Raw genomic sequence first — 16738 nt, 5'->3', positions numbered from 1 at the left:
GTGACTGTCCTCAGCATCATCTTGGTCAGCCGCCACATCCCAAGAGTGGCCTCAAGATGAGCCTCTCTGGGGACTGGCCATGAGACTGGGGACATGACCTCAGCTACCTCAAGAGAGCATGGCACTGGGTGTCCACACTGGTGTCACGGTGAGATCTAGAAGCACCCAGGTTTGCTCTGTGCAGCCTCTCCTCTGCCACATCCCAGCTGTGGTGCCTGGAGAGGAGCCCTCTCTGCTCCGCCGCCCCCAGCATCTACTCCCACCCACTTTGAGGAAGCTCTGAGCTGGGAGAATGAAAGTCAGGCCCATCTCACAGAGGGGCAGGGGCTCTAGCCTCTGCCAGTCACAGGTAGACCGGGGATGCTGAGGGGAGACGCAGCACAGAGGATGTTCTTTGTGCTCAGAGGCCCAGCGCAGGGACTTCAGATCCCAAATCTGAGCACCTAAGCTGATGGCGGGAGGCTGCCCCCGCCCCGCCGCAGGGAGCTCTCGAGCTGAAGTAATGGCAGCTTCATTACTTCAGTCCCATTACCAACTTTCCCTGGCAGACGCCTGTAGACGCCTCCCATGAACAGCTGGCTTGGTGTGGGGCGTCCCATTTGGGGTTATTAAAATCCCGATCCTTTTTAACAAAGGCTGCCCTGGAGTACCACAGCCCTCCTCGGGCCTGGGCTGCCGAGGACCGCAGGGTTCCCTTCCCTCTGATTGTGTATGCAGAGCAGACGCTGCACACGCTCTTTTTGCATCTGTGTTCCCCTCAAAGTGGGTCAGACACCGTCCTCTCCAGGCGTTTGTGGATGAACGTGAGCCTGTCTCATGAAGTTCTCGGCCCCGCTGTCTCCACCTCCCTGAGCAACTGCCCCAGATTTGTTTTCCAAGCTGACAGGGAGAGGTGGGACGTGGTGGTGGTGGTGGCAGGTGAGGCCCCCAGGAGGAAGCCATCACCTGGGGACATGAGGCTTTCCGGTGTTTACCTGTCCCCAAACCCATGACTGATCCCTGCAGACAGCCTCCCAGTAGGACTGCGCTGATCCGTCACCACCGGCAGCCAGTGGTCTCGTGTCTGGGCCATCTGGTGCCCACTGCTGCCAGCTTGGCATTGGAATTCCTCCACAGCCACTCAACTAGTGCCTCTCAGAGGTCCCAGAAGGACCCCCCAAAATGCCCCCTGTGCCTCCATCCAGACAGCCTCATGTGCCAGCACCACGCCACCCTGCTGCTGCTGTCAGCAGCCCTGCACGGCCCAGGTCTCTGCGGCAGCCCTGCCCACCCTCCGACTGGGCCACTGTCCAGGGCTCTCCTGGACTGTTCCGTGTCCAGCCATGACTGGTTACACTCCTAGTGGAGGGAATCTTGAAAAACCTTTTGTATATGTTTCGTTTTGGTCTTAATTTTATTCTTGGTTTTCTAGAAGTTCTTTTTGCAAATGCACAGAGGCCCATTTATAGGAGAGGAACCCAGTGTTTCTGTTTTAAGGTAAAGTGGGCAGTTAATGAACGCTTGATGGTGAACAGCCAGCCATGTGCCGCCAAATGACTCCCTTCCTTAGCATCAGTCAGGACTGACCTGAGAGTTCACTTGGCCCCGAGCAAAGGGTGTTGCCCTTTCGGCCGCACCTCTCCTCTAAGCAGCCTTCGTTATCAGCTCTGATCTGTGTACAGCCGAGATGGGCAGATCCAGCTGCCAGACAAAGACTCCTGCAGTGCCCAGGAGGTCGGTGGCCCAGCTCTCCGGGCACTGACAAGGCAAGGAAACTAAGTCCCAGATCACTTGTGGTCGTGGGTCGAGTCTGGCCTGACGATGGTGACAGGCGTGGCCTCTGCAGAACTGGGCTTCACGTGGGAGGGTGAGTCTTAACCTTGCAGCAAGTCAGGCCGTTATATACACCTGCAGGGCTGCCACGGCCCACGGCAACCCTGGAGCTCCAGAGTTACGTTCAGACCCAGGAGGGGCCGCCCATCCTGGCTCGGTACCACCTCTCCTCATCTTCCTCACTCTCTCCTTCCCGTCTCTCTCTGCATCTAGCTGGCTGCTGGAGAGGAAAGGGCTGAGCAGCCTGCAGGAAAGGTGACAGCGCCTGAAATTTTATGTTTCCAATCTCCAGGAAGGAGATTAATCAGCCAGCAGCCAGAGGCCCTGCCTTGCCAATGATGGCACACTGAGCTTGCTCTGACAACTTAAGAATGAAAAATTGAGACCCTGCCCTCCCAGGCGCCACCTGCCAGGCTCCGAGGGTGTGGGGAAGTGGAAGGATGAAAGGCCAGAGCCCGTGATTTCTGACCGAAGGCTTGATTGCTCCAGAGGCTCAGACACTTGCCCTTCACCAGGCTGCCGCTGCCTCCTGCCACCCTGGGGAGAGGGGGACTCTGCTCTCAGTCCTTTGGGCTAAATAATTTAGCCCCAGGATAGAACCTCGTCCTACAAAGCTGGTTGTTTCAGCTCTCTTCTCTTCTCCTGGGGTGAGGAGTGAATGAAGCTAGAATCCTCCAGAAAGCACAGGAGCTGGCCCACATGGGAAGATCAGTTGGCTTTAGAGTCCCTCCTTTCAGCAGAAACCCAAGTGCATGGTGGGTGAGTTGCTAGGCAAAGCTGGCATATGCTGGATGCCCTACAGGTCTGAAATGAAAACCAGACCCAGGGTCGAGATGCTTTCGGTGCCTGGCACATCCGTGTGGGGGCCTCCCGTAGTCCCCAAAGGGAACTCCTACCAGGCAGAGCCCTCACCCACACCACAGCCCAAGTGCAGGTAGGTGCCACCCCAGGAAGGATGGGCCAGCTCAGGCTCCAAAGACCCTGTCTCCTTTAGCCCCTCCCGGAGAGGGCACATACCCGGAGGCCCCAGAGCTGGGGTAGTGGGGATTGCCTGGCCTCGAGGGGCCTTAAAAGATGCTGGTGGTGGTGGGGGTGGGCAGGGGCGTAAGAGGAGGAACTGAGGGTCACTCTGGTTGGCAGAGCAGGGGTGAGCAGCCTGTTGGGGTCCTCCTTGCCCCCCTCCCCATCCCTGACCCCCAGAGCCCCAAAGGTTAGCGGAGGCCAGTGATGAGGTGTTCCTGGGATCTGTTCTACAGCAGCTTGACCTGGCCAGGAAGGCGGGGTCACTAGTATCATCCAGTCCCCCTCGTTGGAGCACAAGGGGAGCTAGATGAGAACTCAGCGCTGACACAGTTTTTCCTGCTTGCCTGGGAACTGGGCTTTCAGCAGGGGCAGTGGGTTTCTGCAATGTTAGAAGGCATGTGCAGCTTCCTGAGCAATTGCTGCGAGGCAGGTTTTACCAGCACGGCACTGCCCTGTCTCACTCCAACCCTTCAGCGTCCCTACAGTCGTCTCCCTTTTTTTTTTTTTTTTTTTTTTAAAGACAGAGTCTCGGTCTGTCGCCCACGCCGGAGTGCAACGGCACAATCTCGGCTCACTCCAACCTCCATCTCCTAGGCTCAAGTGATACTCCTGCCTCAGCTTTCCGAGTAGCTGGGATTACAGGCATGGGCCACCACGCCCAGCTAATTTTTGTATTTTTAGTAGAGATGGGTTTTCTCCATGTTGGCTAGGCTGGTCTCGAACTTCTGACCTCAGGTGATCCACCCACCTCGGCCTCCCAAAGTGGTGGGATTACAGGCATGAACCACCGTGCCTGGCCTCATCTGCATTTTTAAAGGTGATGAAACAGTTCGCCCCAAGGTTACACAGTTAAGTGGCAGATTCAGGAGCTGTGCCCAGTGTAACTTGGCCATTTCCAAGCCAGGACTGTGTCCTAGTGTCGCTCACACCTCTGGGCTGCAGGATCCTTGGGCTCTTCCACCTCCAGCCTGCAAATGTGGGTCTCCTTCTGCCGAAGTCAGTCCCGTTATTTAAGGAACAAATGCCCAATCACCTCCCCCTGTTTTAGGGCCAAGAGGCTGGTCTCCAGTTGCTCACCCACCCCTTCCGATGGCCCAGCTAAAGCCAGAGAGCCCTGCAGCCCGGCACCTTCCAAGGGCTAAGTGGTGGTGAAGGAGGGAGCTGGCGCCAAGTCCTCCGCTAGTCCTGTTCCCCGCCTGGAGTGCTGGTGCCTGAGCTGGTGATAGGCACACTGCCGGCCATTCATTATCATTAGCCCCGGCATGTTGATTCTCTGCTTGGAAAAGAGAGTGCCGCTCCCAGACAGCCGCCCTGACGCATGGCCTCCACCTCACAGTGTCAGAGCCAGAGCACACATGGGGAGCAGGGAATGGCACGGGGCTTGGGGCGCCCTGGCCTTAGGGACATCTGGAGCCAGGTTCAGAGGTCAGAGAGTTGCGGGAGCAGCTCTCCAGGAAGCAGCCCTGCCGAGGCATAGCTCAGCACTGGCGTGTGGGAAAGGCCTGGGGGCCCATGCCTGGAGGAAGACCCCTCACCCTTGGTCCTCAGGGTCTTGGCTCTGAGTATGTGTGCACAACTCGGGCACCTAAAGGGATCAGGGAGGAATAGTGTGCTGCGTGCGGTCTGGCCCTAGTGGATGCGTGTCTTCATACTCCTCATCCCTTCCAGGCCCTGTAGAAAGGGATGAGCGGGCTGGGGGAGCCCTGTCATGGGCAGGGCCCTCTATGGCTCCCGAGAGCCTCTGTTCCAGCTCACACCCTTATGGAGATGTCCCTCTGATGGTGGCCCAGGACCACAGGCCAGTTCCATAGCACCCCAGACCCAGCCAGTGCCTCCCTCACCAGATCAGGCTGCCCTGGGGGTCACAGCCTGGGGGTACTCAGAGCCCATTTGTCCTTGGGCTTTTCGAGAAGGATTGGTGCAGCGTCTCAGCTCCACCCTAGGTCTTCAGCGTCCCCATGCAAATCAGGGCAGACGACAGGGTTAGAGTGAGGAGTCCTGGACCGAGGTTGGTGGCAGGAGGCAGAAATCTTTCAAATCCTTAGCATCTCAGGTGCTTCCCAGGTACGCACACATCCACACAGCCCACAGACCCCCAGCACAGGAAACCCCCACTGAGACACCCATAGAAATACAATGCCAGCCACCTGGGGAAGTTTTCAATTTTTAGTAGCGACATCTTGAAATTCAGTTCATTTTGATAAAATACTTAACATATCAAAAATATCTTTCAACATGTAATCATGAAAAAATGACGAGTGGGATACTTTATGTTCCTTTTCCACGCTAAGTCTTTTTTTTCCTTTTTGAGACAGAGTCTCGCTCTGTCACCCAGGGTGGAGCGCGGTGGCGCAATCTCAGCTCTCTGAAACTTCTGCCGCCTGGGTTCAAGCGATTCTCCTGCCTCAGCCTCCCTAGTAGCTGGGATTACAGGCACCTGCCACCACGTCCCGCTAATTTTTGTATTTTTAGTAAGGACTGGGTTTTGCCATGTTGGCCAGGCTGGTCTCAAACTCTTGGGCTCAAGTAATCCGCCCACCTCAGCACTGGGCCACACACCAAGTCTTTGAAACCCGGTGTGTTTTACACTTGAGCACACCTGAGTTTGAGCCAGCCATGTTCCAGTGCTCAGGAGCCTTGGCCTTGTGTGGCCCTGGTGGTCAGCACGGCTCTAGATGCTTCTCAGTGCTTCTCCGTCAGAGCCCAATGGGTTTGTTGCCACCTTCAGGGAGAGCATGGGCAGAATTCAGGCTGCCCAGAAGTAGCCCTTGCTTAATTCCAGAGCCAGTCATGGGGATGAGGAAAACAGGAAGGCCACCAAGACGGACTCAGTGCCTCAGCATCGCATGCCCATGGGGAGAGGTTCATGTGTGACCCCAGAGCGGAGGTGGGGGCTCCTGGGAGGGCTCTTTCTGCTCCACCCCTCCCCGCCCAGGCCTGGAGAGCTCTGGCCCCTGTGCGCCAACTCCAGTGGTGCCTGGGAAGGTCACCCAACTCTCTCCAGCCCCACACAGACTCCAGCATTCTGTAAGGAAGGCGGAGTCCTGCCCAGGCCTCACATGGCTCAGAGACCAAGGCAGCGCTGCCTGGGAGGACCTGGAAGGAGCTCGTCCCTCTCCATACCTGCAGCTCAGCCAGCCCTTATGTTGATGCCCAAGGGTGTGTGTTCAGCACAGGAAGGAAGGGGCTGGCTACTGACCATTCTGATCTTCCTGTCCCTGCCCACAGAGACCCAAGAGAGGTGAGCTGGGGGTGCTGGTAGGATTCGCCGAACATGAGCATCAGGGCCCTGGGCCCCAACTCCAGACACCTGCTCATCCCCCTCTGGGCCCAAGAACAAGTCACCTTCAGCTGCTACAAGGGCTTGGCCCAATCACGGCTTCATCCCTCCAATAAGGCCCCCTTGTTTCCCCAGGCCCCCAGGGTGAGGCTCCAGGAGGGCAGGGATATTCTGAAAGGGAGGGAGAGATGTTGACTTTCATCCCCTTATAAACCAGCGCCAACTTTGCCGTTTGGCAGGTGTTCAAAGTGGGTGGGTTCACCCGTCCTCCTCCCTGCCAAGGAGACAGGCCGTGAGGACAGACGTGGAAGCAGTGCCTGCAGGGACTTCTTATCTGGTTCTTGCCAGGCTGAGGCTGTCTGGGGAAAGGCTGCTTCTCTTCGCTTCTCTTCTGACTGCTTTAGGAGCCTGAGGACTCGGGTGTTGTAAGAGCGTATCTTGAGGTGAAATTGCTCCCTGACCGCCACGCTTGAGGTTGCGGCAAAGCCGATATTAACAAGAACCTTGGCTTGTTCAGATGCCCGTACACTGGATGTGCCTCCTGGCAGCCCAGTCTTTGTGTCAATTTTACTTCTAGCCTCCTCAGAAAGGGAAGGGAGGTGCCTTCTCTGACTGGCCTCTGGCAGCTCAGGATTCCAAGACAATGACTTCCTGTGCCTTCGCTCTGTCTTCCTCACTCCCTTCCCAGGTGTCAGTGTGCGAGGGAGGGGAGTGGCTATGGCCCAGGTGAATCAGTGTGGAGCTGAGATCCACTATCGGGATGAGCCTGTGAGCAGCCAGCAGCCTTGGCAGGCGACCTCACGGGGCCTCGATGAGGCTCTGCCTATGGGTGTCCTCGGGGGCCCCCCTCGTCTCCATCCCACATTGAGCTGCTCCTCCTAAACCGTGAGGAGTCACAGCAGCCACAGACCTATAGGGTCGGAACGGCCCCGAAAGGTCCTCCACATCCCGTCTGACACCTGCTTCCCCTCTGGGACCCCCACCTCGTGGCCTCCTACCCTCAGGCTTGGCCGCCTCCCGCGACGGGGATCTCATCATGTACCCCACAGCTAGTGTGCCTGATAACCAGCCCGTTCTTTGGTTATAATTTGTCCCCTGTACCTTCCACCTGGACTCTGGTCCCCTGGACTCTGGGCTCCAGAAGGACAGGACCCCTGTCTCAGTGTGCTGTCCCCAGATGGCCAGCATAGTGCCCAGCACCCAGGGGAAACTCCGTCCATTGTTGTTGAATGAAGGAATGAACAGTCCAGTTGGGCCCATGGGTGACACAAGACAAATGCGGTGGCTTTTGCGTTGGCTTTTACTCAGATATTAAGAGAGAAGTCTCCTGCCTCCCCTTGTCATTTTGTAGCTGAGCCTTCCGAGACCCAGCAGCTGCTTGTGTGACCTGTGTTCGCCTCCTCCTGTGTCCTCCCCTCTGCCTCCTCCCGGCTTCTCACTGCTGCTCTCCACCACTCAGAGCGGGACTCCGGGTGTGGAATTGTGGGTGGATGTGGACGCGGATGTTCTGGGCACTGCCTGTGATAGGCTCTTGGGGGAACTGCAGGCCCTGCTGGGGGCTGACCCCCCTGCACATCTGACTGAAGTCCTGGGTGTCTGGTCCTTAGCGTGTCTGGGGAGCACCTTCTGCTCTGTCCCGCCTCCGCGCCCGTCTGGCCTCCCACGCAGCCTCCATGAGGTGGGCGCAGGCTGTCTTGGCGGCTGTGGCCGAGCCCCGGGTGTCGGTGTGGCTCTTGGAGCCCTGCTCCCCACCGCGCGTCCTGGCAGAGTCTCCATAACCTGTCATCCTCGTTTCATCTTGATTTATGATCAGACCTAGTGAGTTTTTGGAGCAGCTGTCTCCCAGGGATGTGGCGATCAATCTAGGAGATGGCTGTTGAACTCCGCTCCTCCCCCAGCCAGGAGAGGCAGGGAGGGGCCAGACAAAGGGGTGGGGCCACAGGGGCCTCACCAGGTGGGCAATGGGGGTTAAGCCTCGGGCCATGGTCCCAGGACTCTGCAAGATCAGGGCCCTGACCTCCCCTCCGTCCCTCCCTTCCTTCCTTTTCTCCCTTCCCTCCCTTTCCTCCATCTCCCAGGGGAATTTGAGGTTCTAGATGGTGCTAGTTTCTTTTGAATTTGCTGGTTTGGAGACCAGGCTGGAACAGTTCCCTTCACTCTCCACTCCCAGGGGACGGATCCCAGCACCCACCTTCATATCCTCATGGTGGTACTGAACCGGAGTGCCCTGCCCCCTCCCCAGATAGCTGGGTTCACCCTCTGCCTCAACTGGGGCCATTTCCATTGGGAAGCTGCTCCTCACCCCTGTTTTGGGGGCGTGGCTCTTCTAGAACCACCTGCCCTTCCCATAGTGTTCCTCACCATGGCAGCCTCTCCCACTCCTGGTGTGTGAGTGCCCTGAGTGCAGGTCGGGATTCACGGGTGAATGACCCACCTCTGCTGGGTGCGCACTCGGTCTGCTCAGCCCCAGAGCTGGTGGCGTCTCCATGCAGCTGAGCTGCCACACAGCTGGGTGAGCTTTTGACAGCAGCGCAGGGTGTGACCAAGGGGAGTTCACGAAGGCCCGCATGGCCCTGCAGCTGCGCCTGCCCAGTCAGGTGTTTATCCTACTTTCTAATGCTCTGGAATCACCTCCCAAGAGCTTCTAGCATCTGCTTCTGACTCCTAGGTGGCAGCAAACATCCAGCCCATAAAGGTAGACTTGGTTTTTGCAAATAGACTTGTTTAAGACAATCAAAAGAACGAAATGGGTGACTAATCTAGGTAATCTAGGTAGTGGCATTACGAGGTGAAACTAATTCCGGCTAGAAGATCATGAAGTCGTTTTTTTAATCACCTATAGCCATGGCTTTGTTCTTTTTTTTTTTTTCGGTGGTGGAGTCTTGCTCTGTTGCCCAGGCTGGAGTGCAGTGGCACAATCTCAGCTCACTGCAACCTCTGCCTCTCGGGTTCAAGCGATTCTCCTACCTCAGCCTCCCGAGTAGCTGGGATTGCAGGTGCGTGCCACCAAGCCCAGCTAATTTTTAGTAGAGATGGGGTTTCACCATGTTGGCCAGGCTGGTCTCAAACTCCTGACCTCAGGTGATCCGCCTGCCTCAGCCTCCCAAAGTCCTGGGATTACAGGTGTGAGCCGCCGTGCCCAGCCGCTGTGGCTTTGTTCTAGCTGAAGGTTCTGAAGTTGTTCCACATCATTGTTGGTGTCAAAGGCGCCTCTTCCCAAGACAGCTGCTCTGGAGGATGCCAGCTAGAAGGTGTATATTTCAGGGGTGTGTGTGTGTGTGTGTGTGTGTGTACAGCTGTCTCATTTCTCTGGAAACCTACTTCGTAAATTGGTTTATTTACCATGAGGAAATCCCACAGTCGGCTGTAAGGAGAGCTGCCTTTCTTTGGAGATGTGAGTTTGGGGAGTTAGAGGAGCAGAGAAGCACGAGCTGTGTCCAGGGCAGGAGGGAGCAGTGGCAGGGATGCTCATATCCAGACAGCTGACCTCTTCCTGCCTTCTTGCCTGCTTGCTCACCAGACCAGGGCCCAGGGCCGAGTGACAGCTAGAGGAATTCTCCACTTGCCTTTTTCTAAGTTCATGCCAGCCTTGGCCAGGGCCAAATGCCAGGTCTCAAGGTGGTGCCTCAAGATGGCAGTGGCAGTGCAGGATTTGAATCTTGCCCTACAGCAGCTGCCCCCGTTGCCCTGACCCTTGCGCCCCACTTATGGTGGCAGAACAGTCTGCTGCAGCCTCCTGAATAACAAATCACCAGGTGCCCCTGAGCCCAGTCTGGCCTCTGTACCCCCACCCCATCCTGCTCAGCTCTGCTCTGTAGCCCTTTCTGGCTCACAGGGACTCTGCCTCCAGCCTGTCTGCTCTCTCCCCGGTACCCCTCCTGCACGTCCTGCCCTGGCACAACTCGTGTGGGGTGGATCTCTCACATAGGCACTGCTGTGCACACCCCCTCTACCCACCCTCAGAAATCTCTGGGGCAAGCAGATTGCTCAGAGTCCTGGGCTGTCCCACAGGTGTCCTGTGCCATCCACCCCCAGTGGGTGAAGCTGGAGGCAGCTCCCTGGGCTGAGACTGGAAGGAGGAACTAGGCCGCCGCTTCCGCCTGACTGACCAGGGTGGACGATTTGTGATGTCAGGGGAGGAGGAGTCCCCAGGCCCTCAGAGTCAGGAGTGGCGGGGACTGGAGCGGGTGGTGAGAGGCAGAAACAAATCATCTTCTTTACTGGCAATTTTCTCAGGCCGGTTTCCACGCTCCCCTCCTCCCCTCCTGTCCCCGACAGTGTCAGGCAGTTCTGATTAAAAGTAATAGATGAAGATTCCATCTCACTCCCAAGTGTCATTGTGGGAAAACATTGCCTGGTTTCCTGTGGGTCCCATCAGAACCACCTCTTCCTTCCAGGAGTCAGGGAGTGGGCCTGGCCCAAAGGGGACCGTAGGGTACCCAGCCTCACACCTGCAAAAGAGCCCTGGGGCTCTGCGGGGGCCCCCAGACAGGAGCCTCCAAGCTGTGAGCTGACCTCTTTGGCCACTGCCCCTTCACACTTGCCTGTGCTGCTCACCAAGAAATGTCACGTGTCCCCGTGGGCTTCACCTGAGGGGTGAGGGCACAGGCTAGAGAGGCTGTCAGATATGTTCTGAACAGAGAGAGCAGGGCTTGGTCAGCTTCAGAACAGACACGGACACCGGTGGTCTCCGTGTGTGAGTAGCTAACCGTGGTTCTGGGTAGCCCGGAGAGCAGAAGCGAGAGACACAGAAAGATCTAAGAGTGCCATCTCCTCAGAGCGCTGGAAACGCAGCCCCTTGTCCCTGCAGTGCGCAGGCTGCCTCTGGGGAACTCAGCCTGGAGGGCGTGCTGTGAGCCCATCTCCAGTGGCAGCCCAGAAGGAGGGTCCCCGTAAAGAGCTGCGAAGTGAAGCCAGCCTGGTCTCCATCAGCAATGCCAGCTGTTTGCTCTGAACAGATAGGGCCACAGGCCCCCTTCCACTTCCACAGATGGTCCCCTGTCCCCTAGCTGTGCTGCCAGGCCCAGGAAAACAGAGCCACATCCCACCTGCCTCCAGCCTCGGTGTCAGCAGCCCAGGACTCGGCAGTCCGCAGCTTTGGTCCTTGGTGCCATTTCTGCCCTGGCGTGACCGCTGGCAACTTCCTGCCTGCCCTCGGCCCAGGAGGACACCTCCTCCCAAACACTCCGTGCCCTTCTGCGTCTACCCCCCAGCTCTCCAGCCTCACATTCCTTAAACCAAGGGAGAGAGGGTGACCCTGTGTCCTGACTCAGCCTGCTCCCTGCCAGGAAGCTGGCAGAGCCCCTGAGAGCCCTGGGGATCTGATGAGGGAGCCAGGCAGTGCCTGCCCAGGACTGGCCCTCCTCTAAGAAGACAGAGTTGCTACCTCTGCAAAGCCGGACCACCCTGCCACTGGCCCCACTGCAGCCCTGTCCCCACATACCCAGGCCTCCTGCTCAGCAGGGAGAGGGGAGAACAGGACAGAGAGGGATGCGGGACCTTCCTCTGATGAGCAGCCACTGTTGAGCCACCCAAGAACAGGGCTGCATGAATGTGCATTTAATGACTCTTTCTCACGGGGCTCTAGTCCCCACAAAGCTGCCCCCCAGACCGGAAACTCAAGGTAGGGCCCTGCCTGTCCCCACGGGGTGACTCCTCTCTCTCGTTTCCCAGCTTTTGCCGTCATGATTGTGCTGGCCCTGGTCCGCATTGGGCATGGACAAGGGGAGGGGCACCCGCCCCTGGCCGACTTCTCGGGGGTCCGAAACCTGTTTGGGGTGTGCGTCTACTCCTTCATGTGCCAGCACTCTCTGCCGTCCCTCATTACCCCCGTCTCCTCCAAGCGCCACCTCACAAGTCTGGTGTTCCTGGACTACGTGCTGATCCTGGCCTTCTACGGCCTCCTCTCCTTCACCGCCATCTTCTGCTTCCGCGGCGACAGCCTCATGGACATGTACACACTCAACTTCGCGCGCTGTGACGTCGTGGGCCTGGCCGCTGTGCGCTTTTTCCTGGGCCTCTTCCCCGTCTTCACCATCAGCACCAACTTTCCCATCATTGCCGTGACTCTGCGCAACAACTGGAAGACACTCTTCCACCGCGAGGGCGGCACGTACCCGTGGGTGGTGGACCGCGTCGTGTTTCCCACCATCACCCTGGTGCCGCCTGTGCTGGTGGCCTTCTGCACCCACGACCTGGAGTCCCTGGTGGGCATCACAGGGGCCTACGCGGGCACCGGCATCCAGTACGTCATCCCCGCCTTCCTGGTGTACCACTGCCGCAGGGACACCCAGCTGGCCTTTGGCTGTGGGGTCACCAACAAGCACAGGTCCCCTTTCCGCCACACCTTCTGGGTGGGCTTCGTGCTGCTCTGGGCTTTCTCCTGCTTCATCTTCGTCACGGCCAATATCGTCCTCAGCGAGACCAAGCTCTGACAGCAGGACAGGCAGGTCTAGTGACGGGAGGCATAGGGGCCCCAGCCCCGCTCCTCGCCCGCAGAGCCCAGATTTAGTTGCTTCCAGGTGTTCATGGGGCAGGTGGGACTGTGGCTCTAGGGGAAACCCCCTGTCCAGCTGGGGGTCTTCACCCCACCTTCCACCCAGTCCACACCTGTCCTCACTCCCCCGGGCAGCTCTCCCACCAGGTCCTTCTACCTGGGTGACACGTGGCTGCTCCCAAGTTCTAAGACTCATTACTGGAATCACACCTCTGCCACATCTTCCAACACGCTTCACCCCCCACCCCACCTCCAGGGCGGGCTACTCCCTGCACGGTGGGAGATGCAGTGCTGGCACTGCCATCATTTGTCCCAGACCCATGCCCCTGCCCTCTCCTCCCCCGTCCTGCGTCCTTGTCTAAGAAACCTCCACTAGCAGCTGCGGCCTCTTCAGAGGCGAATCCCAGGCTGGAAGCATCCTAGCCAGGTCTGCCTGTGATGGCAGGGCCCACCCTCCCACCAGGCCTGGGAGGCGGTAGGTGCCACCTCAGAGAGGGCCTGGCTGGCCGCATGACAAGAACAAGAAGTGCTAACTGGTACCAGAGTCCCCAGATAGAGCTGTGAGGGCCCTCGCTGTGGGTGCGAGCTCCGGAGTAGCAGGCTGGATGGAGCATCCCTTCTACAGGGACACAGCCGCCCGCCAGCTGGGCCTAAAGTCTGGAGCTGGTCCCTGAAAGGGACCGTCTGCTGCCCTCGCTGCCCCGCTGGAGCCCTCAGGGCCTCCTGCAGTGCAGTGCAGGTGGTCCTACTAGAGGGAAGCCATCTCCACCTGGCACCTCAGCAGCTTGGCAGTGACACGGCAGTGGGAGGGCTCTGAGGCTCCCAACCCCAACACTGAAGGCGGCTCCCTTAGGGGCTGGGCGTGGGTGCTCAGCGTTCGCACTGTGTCCCTTGGGCAATGTGGGGTTGGATGGGGCCCCCACTGCCATTCCCATGGAAGGAGGCTAGGTCCCCAGCCACCTCCCACTCGGCCATGCACGCACTTGCTGGGCTGGCCTCCTGGGAAACACAGGTGACTCGAATGAACTCTGCATTTTCAACGTGCCTTCTACTGCTTCAGGACCTGGGGGTCCCCCTGACCCTCACTGGCTTGCCCCCAGCCCTGGGCCTGGTCCCACCTGGCCTGGAGCTGCCTCTCTGGGGTGGGTCTCAGGCCCCACCCCTCCCTCTTTTGAGTTCAGTGCCTTGCTCAGCCCCTCCCCTGTATCTAAGCGTCTTCAGACCTCTCACAGAGCGACGATGTAGGGTCTCCTGGGGCCCAAGGTGGTCTCAGGGTCAGGGGTGGGATTTGCGGGGAACGCGGGGAGCCCACGGGCTGCGCCACCTCTGCCCTGGCAGCTGAAGCCTGGGAGAGTCCCTGCGTGGTGTGATCGGCCTCAGCCCGCTTTCTCTCTGCCGTCGCACCTCAGTGGTTCTCATAGCTTGTCCCCACGTGTCATTTTCCATCCACGGGAAAAACAAATGCCCCTTCTCCATCTGCCATTGTGGCTTCCTCCCAGGAGGCCTCTCAGGTTGGGTAGAGCAGGGGCCTGCAGTGGTCAGGCCAAGAGCAAGGAAGGCCTGGCTACACCCCTGTGGCTGAAAACTCAAAACATCTGGAATTACCCTTCTCCAGTTACGTTCCCTCTTGCTTAAAGACAAAGCTGATTAAATCATCCTGCCACCCGAGGCTCCAAACCAAATCTTGGATGCAAATTCATTAGCTTCATAAAGCCCAGATTGATTTATGTGACAGTCTGGAACCGCCCAGCCATGGGGTTGGTGGCCGTGTTCCCCGCCACCTCTGAGCTGGGGCAGCCCCAGCCCTGGAGGGAACTGGCCAGCAGTGACCACATCGCTGATACCAAGTGGGGACCCTCACCACTGCCATTGTCTAACTGCTTTGCTCCTCGGTGTCCTGCTATAAGTCAGATGAGGTCACCTTCCTCTCCATCGATGCCAGGCTTCTGCCGTTGACGGCCAATGGGTCTTGGGGCCAGGGGCAGAGAACCCCAACAGCAAGACAGCCCCGGGTGATGCTGGCTCTCCACGTGCATCAGTCACGTTTCACTGCAGCCATCATCAACTTGGCAAAGTAGGCAAGTTCAGCTTGTGGTTTCCATTTTGCAGATGGGCCCCCAGGGTCAGTGGTGGGGAGAGCAGAAGAGGATGCCAGCCCAGCCTGGCCCAGGAGCAGGTGTCGCTGTGAAGGAAAGCTTAAACTCAGCAGCCTCTACCCAACATCTGCCACCTGCATGGCCCCAGATGCCCCTGGGGCAGGCCAGGTCAAGGTGGGAGTAAACTTTCTTTGCCTCCCTCCCCGCAGAAGCACCAGACCCACCTGAGCCCCAGAGCCTCATGCCAGCAGCTCCTGGCTGTTCCTCACCTGAGGCTAGAGCAGCAGCTGCCGGCTTATAGATGGGGCAGATGGCAGGTGATAGACTGGGAAGCACTGCTGGGTGGTGGAGGTGGGCAGTGGCACCGTGATGGGCCCCTAGCCACACAGCTGTCCTCACCACGGGGCAGGAAGCAGCCTCGGTAACAGGCAGCGGCCAGAGTCAGAGTGGTGGGGAGGACAGGGGCTGCTGCCCCGCTCCTGGAAAGCCCCTGCAGAGGGGCAGTGGCTGGCAGTGCCAGGCCTGGGGGGAAGTGGAAGCGTCCTGTCTGGGGGCAGATTCCCAAGCAAAGGTGACCCATGGTTAAGGGCCACTGGAAAGCTGGAGAGAGCTTGGGATCCCTTCCACCTGGGGCCAGTGGTGTTGACTGCATACTGGAGGGGTAACCTCCGCTGAGGGTCATTATGTGCCAGGCATGGCATTGGGTAGTTTCTGCATGGACCAGGCAGCCGGGCCTGCCATTTGCAGGCAGCGAGCCTCTGTGACCTGTCCTTCCTCATTTGTAAAGTGGGGTAACAGTAGCGATGTCACTGGCCAGTTGTGGGGATTAAAGTGCTGAGCTTAGTGCCCAGCACAAAATGCTCAATAAAGCTATTCAGTGACACCTGTTCCCCACGTCACTCACCAGCCATAACTACTTGTAGCCAGGGACCCCCGACTCATTAGGACTCCAGACACCTACTTGGTTTCATAGCCTCCTAACGAGCTGTCGCCGGATTGCAATTCAGAAACACAAAATTGGTCTGAATTCTCTGGAGTCTAGAGGGCTTTGGGGATAGGGGTTGTCTCTGGTTCTCCAGCCCTTAGGAAACTTGAGGACAGTCCTCCCCTTTCAAAGAGCAGGACAGGCTAGGCTGGAGGGTCCTGGCTGAAGACAGCAGCCTGCCCTTTTGCAAGCTCTGCCCTCCTCCCCCACACGCACCTGGCTCCCTGCAAAAAGCTGGCTTAGACCACAAGCCGCTCAGCTAGACACGAGGAAAAACAGCTACAGCAGCAACAGAAGGGACCCCAGTTAGTAAGATTTTCCTGCTCTGAGGCCAGCCACAAGGGCCTCCCTCTTTCTGTATCTCACCCAAAGAAAACAACGGTATTCGAGCATGTGGGTCACCAGGCCCTTGTTTATGATGCTTTCACATCTACAGCCTGACTTCTCTCTCCTCTCCCCTGCCACGCTTTCTTCCCTTCCCTTGGTGGTGCAGGAAGCCAGGCCAAGCTAGTTCTGAACTCAGGATGCAGCCTTCCTGCTACCTGTCCCCCAGGACTCATATCCTCCTGCCCCCCCAAATATATTCCTAGAGAAGGAACAAGGCAGCCAGCGCCTGGCCCAGGAGCAGGAGTGGCCCTCCTCAGAGCCAGCAGCAGGCTCAGCTCCACACTGGAGGCTCAGCTCTTAATGATCTTTCCAGTTCTTGGTTATTAATGATCTTGGGCAGAGAGCAGAGCAGCCCTGTCCTCACAGCTCCTCCAGGCTGCCTCACCTCCCACAGCCTTCCTCCCTGGGCCAAAGGCAGACCCTGACTCCAGGAGGAGGAGGGGCTCAGTTCCAGGGGCTGGTGGCCAACAGTTAACCCTCTCACCACTAGTAGCTGCAACCAAGGTCAAGCTCCCTTCCAGAGTGAAGCCTGCTGTCCTGAACCTGAATCCAGCCCATAAAAACCCATAGGGTAGACAGCGTGAAATTGTATAGACAGGGCCACCCACTCTTGGGGTACTCTCCTCCCAAGAATGGAGGTGTATCCCCCCCACCATTTC

The 16738-nt window shown here is 58.2% G+C and overlaps 1 protein-coding gene across 3 annotated transcripts in view; it reads left to right on the top strand.

The window, feature by feature from the left end:
• TMEM104 (transmembrane protein 104) overlaps nt 1–15588 on the top strand; it is a 63668-nt gene extending 48080 nt beyond the window's left edge. For all 3 annotated transcript variants that reach the window (XM_030827958.1, XM_003282043.4, XM_030827957.1), the window contains exon 10: nt 11789–15588. In XM_030827958.1, coding sequence (XP_030683818.1) covers nt 11789–12549 — 761 coding nt within the window. In that variant the 3' untranslated portion in view covers nt 12550–15588. The remainder of the gene's footprint in view (nt 1–11788) is intronic.
• The last annotated feature ends 1150 nt before the right edge of the window (nt 15589–16738 follow it).

Source organism: Nomascus leucogenys, chromosome 14 (assembly GCF_006542625.1).
Source record: "Nomascus leucogenys isolate Asia chromosome 14, Asia_NLE_v1, whole genome shotgun sequence".
Classification (NCBI taxonomy): Eukaryota; Metazoa; Chordata; class Mammalia; order Primates; family Hylobatidae; genus Nomascus; species Nomascus leucogenys.
This window is presented reverse-complemented; position numbering and strand designations above follow the sequence as displayed.